Source organism: Camellia sinensis, chromosome 11 (genome assembly GCF_055761805.1).
Source record: "Camellia sinensis isolate YWXY chromosome 11, ASM5576180v1, whole genome shotgun sequence".
Lineage (NCBI taxonomy): Eukaryota > Viridiplantae > Streptophyta > Magnoliopsida > Ericales > Theaceae > Camellia > Camellia sinensis.
In genome coordinates, this window is record NC_138971.1 from 168,808,496 (window position 1) to 168,818,729 (window position 10,234).

General features: G+C 32.8%; 1 protein-coding gene and 1 non-coding gene across 3 annotated transcripts; both read left to right on the plus strand.

The window, feature by feature from the left end:
• The first annotated feature begins 937 nt into the window (after positions 1–937).
• On the plus strand, positions 938–7,757 carry LOC114311316 (protein IQ-DOMAIN 22). Of its 2 annotated transcripts, XM_028257445.2 has the most exons (4): positions 938–1,594; positions 5,780–5,980; positions 6,551–6,628; positions 6,729–7,757. In XM_028257445.2, the coding sequence occupies exons 1-4, from the start codon at positions 1,181–1,183 to the stop codon at positions 7,491–7,493; spliced, it is 1,458 nt and encodes a 485-aa protein (XP_028113246.2). In that variant the 5' UTR covers positions 938–1,180; the 3' UTR covers positions 7,494–7,757. The 2 variants fall into 2 exon arrangements, with proteins under 2 accessions (XP_028113246.2, XP_028113247.2); XM_028257446.2 differs by lacking the exon at positions 5,780–5,980 and having other exon boundaries at positions 1,040–1,594.
• A 1,420-nt stretch (positions 7,758–9,177) lies between these two features.
• TRNAV-AAC (transfer RNA valine (anticodon AAC)) lies at positions 9,178–9,251 on the plus strand. Its single transcript has one exon. It is a non-coding gene; the product is annotated as a tRNA-Val (tRNA).
• Positions 9,252–10,234: the final 983 nt, after the last annotated feature.

A 10,234-nucleotide genomic window follows, 5' to 3' on the forward strand; every position in this document is an offset into this window, starting at 1 on the left:
TTGAGTTCAAAGATGACCCAAAATAAGCCTATAAAAATTAAATTTTCCAACAAAAACATCGCATTCAATCCATAATCATTTCATTTTTTCTCTCACAGAAGTCAAAAAAACTTATCCCAAACGAGACTTTTTAGCTCTAAGCTAAAATAACCAAAAAGTTAACTTACATCCCAAACGACCTGAATGATATTTGGCTAAAATTTAGTTAAGGTTTCATTTGGAATGTGAGATTAAAGGTATAAGAATGAAAAATATCAAAATGGTAATTTCACGCACAATAATCTAGGGTCCAGCTTGTCTCAGGTTGAGATCAAGACTGGACCCGTCCAGTTCGGCCCATGGGGCCCTTTTTTGGGTCCGTTTTGATAATCCGAACCGTCAATGTGTAGAATTCGTCGAGTACTACATGCCTGTAAAAAATCACGTTGATTGGATATCAATAGCTATGTGATCAAATCAATTTTGTATAAAAAAAAATGGACGGTGAAACAATTAACGGTTGATAAAAAACTGTTTTGTTTACATAGCTATCGATATCCGATCAACGTGATTTTTTACAGGCATAAAGTACTTGACGAGTTCTACATATTGAACGGTTCGGATTATCAAAACGAGACTCGTGATGAGCCTTCACGAGCTCAACAACATAGTCTAATCCGATCCTGGACTGGACCAAAGCTACTACCATAATCTAATAGGTCTGTTGCATTAGAGGAGAGGGGTGTAACAATATCAAAATTATTGAACCAACTGTAATTTTATTCAGTGTAATTTATTTAAAATATTTATATTAATATATTATTTAGAAACTAATTTATTTTCTCAATAAATATCTACGAAAGTAGTACAAAATAACAACCCGGATCATATTAACCGACCCGGGCCCATATCACAGAAACTTGGACTAGTCATGTCGTGACCGAACCAGAGTTTCGACAAAACATTTGTGATTTCTCTTGATTTCTTTTCTATATATATCCTTATTTCTCGCTCTCACTCAACTAAACAACAACAACAACAACAACAACAAAAACAAAGAAAAAGTAGTTTTGATTCCGTGATTACTCTCCAATTCACCTAATCCACTTTTATTTTCATTTCTATATTCTCTTTCCAACTCTTCCCTCTCTCCCCCAAAAATGCTCAGCCCACACTCAATTCAGCAGTAGAACTCACTGTCATGGGCAAAGCAGCGAGGTTTTTTCGCGGCCTCCTCAGCCTCAAAAAGGAGGAGCCTCGGCCTCCGGCGGCGACGGCGAAGCAGCCGAAGAGAAGATGGAGTTTTGGTAAATCACACAGAGAAAAGGACCTCTCTACTGCGAATAATGCCGCATCGCCGGGTTTCGACGCCGGCGACGGCGATCCGAGCAAGCACGCGATTGCGGTGGCCGCGGCCACCGCCGCCGTGGCGGAGGCGGCGGTAGCGGCGGCGCAAGCTGCGGCGGCGGTGGTGCGGCTGACGAGCAGCGGGAGGTCCAACAATGGCGTCGTTAACGGTAATCATGTATCCGCAGCGTACGTTAGCGGCAACGGCTGTGAGATTCAGGAAGAGTGGGCGGTGGTTAGAATACAAGCTTACTTCCGAGGCTATCTGGTTGGTATTTTCTCTGATTCTGATTCTATTTTTTTTATTTTTTATTTTTTATTTTTTATTTTTGTTGTCAAGACCCGCATTATTTCACTATCTCATCACCGACGGAAATACTGTCGTTGAGCGCGGGGGTTATGCGGTCTTTTCATCTCTGGCATAGAGGATATGGACCCATGGTTTTCAACTTCCAAGTGGAAGAAAACGTTGAAGAAAGCGTGTTTGGATCTGCATTATTAATTTAATCCAACCAACGATTTTTTTTAACGGGTGCTTTGCATTTAATTTAACTATTATCAAACATTGTGGACCTCAATTCTAGCACTTATTTTTACCAATTTTTTTTTACCCCATAAATCTCTATGCTTTCTAAAACGAATAAGTTTTTTTTGGGGGCTGATGTTGGTTTGTTAATAAGATGTATTACAAAGTGACTCGAAATCTTTTCGAGTTATGGTTACATGCGCCGCTATAAAAAATAATTGTTTGTTTTTGATTTTTTAAAAATATTTTTTAGAAAATTCAATTTTTTTAGTTTTATTTTTTGTATTTATTTTTATTAATTTTTTTTATTATTTAAAATAATTTTTTTAATTTTTAGATACCCTTAACATAAATACACATAAAAATATAATTTCTGTGATTTTTTAAAAAAAAATCCATTATCAAAAATATAAAAATACGAGAATTCAATATATTTTTCATATTTTTATGTATTTATTAATTTTAAAAATATTTTTCACAAATTTTTTATATGTTGTATATAAAAAAGTAAAAAAATATTTAAAATTTTAAAAATATCTAATAAAAAAAATAAAAATAAAATACAAAAAATTCAATTAAACTCAAATCAAACACATACATAAGTTGGCCAATATAGCTTGGATTGAGTCTAATTTTGTGATGGATTTAAGAGAAATGAAATAAAAATTCAAAATTCAAAAAGAGTCCATGGGTATGATTTTGAATAATGTTATATGCACTAATTAATGTATACATTAATATATTAACTGATGATGTGACATTATTTATATAGTTTTGCATATTTATAATTTATATCATAAACATGGTCAATAATAATATCATAACATTAGTTAATATACATTCACTAATTGATGTATGTAGCATGACATCATCTACCATTAGGAACATAAATGTTCACATGTGTTTTGGGTCATTTTAATTTTGTCTTTATCGAGGGGGTTATTTTAGTAATGTCAATTCTCAACCTCTCTTTGCATGTATATTCTGTCTAATTTCATTCTTGCGATTTTAATGCGGGAGTACCGTGGTTGATGTGCATATTACACGAATGTTGTAATGGGACCACTTTTGTTATACTCCCAACCGAACTCCATCAACCCCACTGCACAATGAATGTTAGGATTCTATAAATATGATACATTGGGAGAGTTTGAGAAGGGATTTAAAATAGTATATTAAAAAATATGATAAATTAAAATAATTAATAAGATAAAATGTTATATTTATTTTATAATTATTTTATTTTTTATTTTACAATTATCAAATCAATTAAAAAAAATCAACTTATCAATACAATTATTTTAGTCAAGTTAAAATAATTAAAAAGTCAAATAACTAATTAAAATAGCTAATTTTCAAACAAGACCGTTATTAGATGCCCTTGAAATAACATCAATATCAATGTAATAGCCTTGTTTGGTAGAGTTTTTTTTTTTCATTGATAATCCAAAATTAAAATTTTTTCTTCTTCTTCTAAATAATCAAATTTTCCTAATTTATTTAAATTATTTTTGTCTAATAAATTAAATAGTCTCATACATACTCTCAAATCAGAACAAGTTATATTCAACTCTTAAAGAGTAATGCTATATATTTTAAATTTTTTACCAAATGTATTGTATGAGTGTGAGATTCACACCATGTAGGTGCTACACCCATATGAGACATTTAGGCCTTGTTTGGGTTGTCTTAAAAAAGCCAAAAAATCAAAAAGTTACTATCCTATTTAAGTCACGTCATCTTATGTAAGTTACATCACCTCTCTATCACACCACTTCAAACCTAACTCATATTTCATAACAATTCAAAAAGTATGCTTATTTAGATCTTAAATATGGTAGAGAGGTGATGTGACTTAAATGGAATGATGTGACTTAAATATGATAGTGGCTTTTTAATTTTTTTTGAAGATGTCAAACCAAGTCTTAGTATAAATTTTGATAAAACTTGTAGGATCTTTAACATTTTTGCCTCTTAAAATCTTCATCTCTTAGAAGTTGGTGCTTGGAGTAGCCAATTCCACGTGGCACTCAGGACTATAGAATAATTTTCTTTGAAATATACTATTTTACCCTTCTGAAATTTTACCCTAAATGTTTAGGATGTATTTTCATTTGGAAGTCTCACAAAATAACAATTTATAGGTATTATTCTAATATTCTTTAATTTTGTCATTTATAGGTCTTGCTGGTTAAAGTTGTAAGATTTTGTTAGAAAGAGCAAAGATTTTCCTTATTTCAACCTAAAATTTTCAAAACGGAACTATTATTTTCATTCCCTCTGTATTTTGTCTTTACTATTATTGTCTAACATATATAGTAGTTAATATTGCATTTTTCAATTCACATTAAATGATTTGGAGTGTAATTATAAGAAAGGGAGTATGAATAGTAATCACTTTTCTTGATTTTGACTAATTAATTTTTAATCGAGACCACCACTTCAATTTTGATTCCAAATCATAGTGAGAAAGTGTATGTATCCTTGCCTTTCAATTTTCCTGAACCACCAGTTATTATTGATATTTCATTGTTAAAGTGATAGCTCATAATCAAATGGTTTTTGTGATGATTACATGCATGTTTGGTGCAACTCTTGTAAGTGAGAGCTCATAATCAAATGGTTTTTGTGAATAAGCCGAAAATTGATAATTAAAAAATAGAAGTTAAAAACATCTTTTTCTTACCTCTCAGTAAGTAGTTTTGTTTTTGTTTTTTTTTTTTTTTTAAAAGTTTATTTAAGTTATTTCAACCTTAGAAAATGTAAGCATTAATTGCACAAAACATTTTGACAAAGATTTTTAAAATAAATTTTAAAAAAAAAATTATAAGCAGTTTAGTAAATTACACCTAACATGGCCCACATCATCATACATGGCCAGAGTCTGAATCTTTACTATTTTATCTTTTGGGCCTTGAGGGGTTGTACTACACTAGGGGGTCCCATGCCAACAAAAAGTTTGGTGTTAAAAGGGTGTGTAAATGTGTTCCCTTTGGAGAATTTGTACCACTTTCTGGATAAAAAGCTGGTTAGTTGGGTATTCCAATCCAATGTTCTAATATTATATTGTGAGTCAGTCTCATGCATTACTTTACTCTTTTTCCACAGGATGGCTGGTGAGATGTCCTAGTCTCTACTTAAATGTCAGACTTTCTCTCTTTCGTGGAAGATTTAAGGGGGAAGATTAATATTTCAAGGCGCCCTATGACTTTTAAAATTTCTTTGTTCAGTGTTGAAACTTTAAAGTCTTGTCTTTTGGCGCCATAGTCAGAGTGTCATCAGTCATTTACCAATTACTACTAATTAGGTTAATTTCATTTTTATTCCTGAACTATTAATTTCAGTCCTTGTGGGTTTTTTCTTTTTCATTTTCTTTTCATGTGGTCTATTGAAGAGGATTGTCCTAATTTGCTAGACAAAAATGTCTTTTTAAAGTTTGAACAACTTGAGTGTGGTTGGAGAGGAGAGGAGAGGATGAGGGAGGGAGACGAACATGGTTGTTTTGTTGTAGAGTGTAAGTTGTGTGAATAAAGAAGGGTATTATTTGGTTATATGATTTAGGTTATCCAAATTGGAAAATTGTATTTTTGCTCCTTTGGTTAGGTCTCAACCGTTACTTAATAGATGGCAGCCACATAAATGAACTGAAATCAGAAACTCTGGCTAAATAGATGAAATTGTTAGTTTATAGCAATAATTTAGGGGAGAGGAGTGAAATTAGCCCCAAATAATTTATAGTCGTATCAATGATCCATTTTGACACTGTTGCAGTGATGCACCATTGCTCAATGGCCTTGCTTGTGTCCTCTGCCCTCTGATTTTAATCAAATGGATGGTTGCTTCAGTGATGGAGGGTTTTTATTTATTTATTTAATTGATCTGGGTGATAAGTTGGTTTGATGATTAATTTTCATGGGTAATGTGAAGGCAAGGAAAGCATTGCGAGCATTAAAAGGACTGGTGAAGCTTCAGGCATTGGTGAGAGGTCACATTCTGAGGAAGCAAACTGCGGACATGCTACGATGCTTGCAGGCATTGTCGCGAGCCCAAGCACGCGCTTGTGCTGGGCGGGTCCTAATATCTGAATCCCCACATTCAAGCTCCAAGTCCTCTCAATTCCACCATCCTGTGAGCAAATTTCACTGTTCCCTCCAATATTTAAATTTGAAAAGTATAATTGCTTCTTTAAGAGATGTATTTCAGACTTTCGAATTATAAAGTTGTATACTTTAGGCAGTCTGTATAGAATACTTTTTTCTTTTAATAAAACATCCAATACATGCTTTATTAAAGAGAAAATGTGTTGACACTTGTCAAACTAGAATTGCAAGTATTTTTTTGGTGTGCAGTTAATCATCAGTAAGGATTGTCCTAGTTAACTCAGTGTTCATTGTTAAGCATTTTTTCAGGAGTAATTTGGATACTTGTTCAATTTGAGCCCTGCTTGTAGGTACAAGTTAGTTACCAGTATACAAGGTGATGAGATACACTGGACTTAAACTGAAATGATAAAAAAATAGTCTTAAATTTAGTAATGGATGAATTCCTAATGACAGTCCCTGCTTTTCATTCAATAATCTAGAAATTGGTTCATGATGCTGAATTTTTTGGATTCTTTTCTAAATTATAGCAATTCTATGAATTTTGGCACTTGTTTCATCAGTAGTGGTAACAGAATATATCTTTTGTGATATGCAGGGCCCTGCAACCCCTGAGAAATTTGAACACACCTTACGGTCAAAGAGCACAAAACATGACCACTCACCAATGCTTAAGGTACCGCTGTAGACTCTTTCTGTTTTTTATGGTATACTACTATGATATTTATCTATGATCAAAATGATCCACACCTCAATCCATTCACCATCAAATGCAGAGAAATGGCTCGAAATCTATTGGTCGGGTGATCATTGACCAAGACAAGGCAAATAATAGCTGGGACTGTTTAGACTTGGATGAAGGCACAGGGGACCAAAGAGGGCCTTCAATGAAAACTAGCCAGCTGGACGATGAAAAGAGTGACAAGATTCTTGAAGTAGACACTGGGAAACCCCATTTCGCTCCCAAAAGGAAAAACCTTTACCCGTCTTCCCACCATGCCTCGGCTTCAGATCAATATAGCCATAGCTTTAGCGCTTCAAAAGATTCAACAACCCATCAAACTGTTCCAAGCCCATTGTCTTGCGAAGTTCAATCTCTGAGCCCTTTGGAGTTTCCCCAAGACGTCGAAGAAAGCCCGTTCTGCACAGCTGGCAATAGCCCACAGTTCTACTCGGCTTCATCTAGAGGTGGCAGTTCTAAGGGAGGGCCATTCACTCCCTCCAAGAGCGACGGTTCTAGAAGCTACCTAAGCAGTTACTCAGACCACCCAAACTACATGGCTTGCACTCAATCTTCAAGGGCTAAGATTAGGTCTCTTAGTGCTCCGAAACAAAGGCCTCAGCTTGAAGGGTCTGTTCCAACCAAAAGGTATTTGGTTAATTTGCTCGATGATTCGAGTTCAAGCACTCAAAGGGTTTCTGTTTTGCATGCCAACTTCACGAACAAAGCTTATCCAGGGTCTGGCCGCTTGGACCGACTTGGAATGCCAATGAGAGGCGACATGGTTGGGCTTAATGCTGGAAATTGGAACAGATACTAAGCAAGGGTTTTAGGGATTTAAGGGTTTTGAGTCTGTCTTGTTTATCAAAACTAATCTTGCTAACTGGTGTATTTAGGTACAGTTGTTATTGTTGGTCTTTCTAAGGTATGTCTCTGTTTATGTTTTAGGTTTTGTTATGAACCTAGCTAACTGGTAAGACTTTTGTAAGCGCACTTAATGTTTAGTTTATCAATGTGACTTCTTCCTACTTTTGGAGCTGAAACATCTATAAATGGGTAACAGTGGAGCTTTTTCACTTGGCTATCCCTCGCTTTCCCTTCCTTTCTTCTTAGAAGCTCTGTTACATTTGGTGTTATACTAGTTTCAACTGTGAAAGAGACTATTTTAACTCAATTCTTTGAGTTGTTTGACTGTTGCAATTAACTAGGATTTACTATGTCAAGGTTGGTGAAGTAAACACATGAAAACTCCAAATCAACTTTCACTTTATTTGGATAGAGTGATTTGGAGAGAAAAAAAAAAAAGAGAAAAAAAGAAATCAATCTCTTTTTATCTTGTATATTATTAAAATTGTTCATCTAACTATAAAATAAATAAAAGATTATTTTGGTACAATTACGTGTAAGAGTTTATTTTCTTTCTAATTTGACCAAATAAAAAAGAAAGAAATACAAAATTATTTTTTTCTAATTTATTTTTTTTCCCTCCTAAATATCCAAACACTGTTTAGTCCAAATGGTTTGGAGACAAGACTATGGTCCCGTTTGGTAGAGCTGTGGAAAAGTGATTATAGATTATAACTTAACAGATTATAATTTATAGCTGTGATGTGAACATAAGCTGTTAATCTGTTTGGTATAACTGTGAGATTATGAATTTAAGCAGCAGAGTAATATTTGGTTGATAAGATGTAAAATAACTTTTTGCTGTGTAATTGTCCTTTTTACCCTTACATGATATAAAAATGATTATTTTGTCTTTTTTTTTCAGTTTTAATTTTAAAAAAATTATTTCATTAATAAAAGTTAATATAATTAGTATTACAAAAATTATTATTTTCATTTCTTTATTATAAATTAATTAGTATAAAATTATTTCACTTTTTCATTATAAATCAATTAGTATAAAATTATTTCATTATAAATTAATTAGTGTCAATTAATGACTTATTTTCATTATAAATATTATTTTCATTTTTTCATTATAAATCAATTAGTATAAAATTATTTCATTATAAATTAATTAGTGTCAATTAATGGCTTATTTTCATTTGTTCATTATAAATTATTATTTCCATTTTTTCATTATAAATCAATTAGTATAAAATTATTTCATTATAAATTAATTAGTGACAATTAATGGCATTTAAGTCATTTTGCCCCTCAAATGTCAGTTGCGCGCTTAAGCTGTTTGAAAAAGCTTCTCCTGTCTCACTCAAAGAAAAAGCTGATTTTTGACTTAGAAAAAACTATAATCTGTATTATTAAGTTAAATCAAATATACCAAAAATAACTTAAATTAAGGTAGAAACTGAAAATAAGTCCTACCGAATAGGACCTATGTTATATGCTCGAAATTCCGTACTATCATATACATAGAAACTTCATATTTTATTCGGCTCGGCTGGGCTGGGCTTAGGTCAGAACCTTAGCTGGATTGGTAAGCTAATTGGGCCAAGATTTTTATAGTAATATATAACTATTGCTATTAGTGGACATCAAGGGGTGTCGTGGTGTAGTTGGTTATCACGTCAGTCTAACACACTGAAGGTCTCCGGTTCGAACCCGGGCGACGCCATAGTTTAGTTTTCTCCTTTTTCGGGGTGAATTTTCTTTTTAATTTTTTTTTAAAAAACTGCGTTTTTTACCCTTTTTTTCGTTAAACAAATTTTGAAAACTCAATCAAAATTTTACATCCTATTTAGCATGATAGATTCATCAATTTTTAAAGGGCAAATTTCACTTTATCCTTTATCGTTTGGGTCGGGTGCGATTTATCCCATTGACATTTGGATATCACTACATAACCTCCATGTGGTTGATGGACTAAAACGCACATTAACTTCTATTAATAAAAGTTGTAAATTGACAATTATAACCTCATATATATATATATATATATATATTATTTCAGGAAAATCCAATTCTATTTATCTCCATCTCCATCTCCATCTCCATCTCCTTTTTCTCTCTCTCTCTCCATTTCAACTTTATATGTGTACATACGTATACATATATATACATATATAATTTCATCTTCATCTTTTTCTTGATTATGTGTACATATATATACATATATACATATCAAACCCAGTTCGAATGCAAAGCCCATATTCGAATGAATGGAAATTTTGAGATTGAAGTCGGAGACATTCATAGATCACTGAGGTATTCGGAGAAATTCAAAGCCCCTGTTCATCTCAAGTATTTTATTTGAAGCAACCATGCCCAGTTCATAGTATCATGTTAATTCCATCTATGTTGACCTAGTTTTTTGGGCTATCATACAAGCTAAGCTACCATTTAGGGCATAAAATGGATTGAATTAAACTGTCACATATCAAGAGGAGTTGAACCCAATGGTGCTGGAGCTAACCCTCGTAGGATAATATAATGGAAGTAAAATTCAAGAAGAATTTAGATCATGGCTTGAAGATATACCTATCTAAAACCTATTCTTGAACTTCAAGGTTGATTTGTAATACATATCTGTGTACTTGTAGGATAATTAATTATTTGAAGATATACCTATTAGATTTCTATAGTAGACAAAAGAATGGC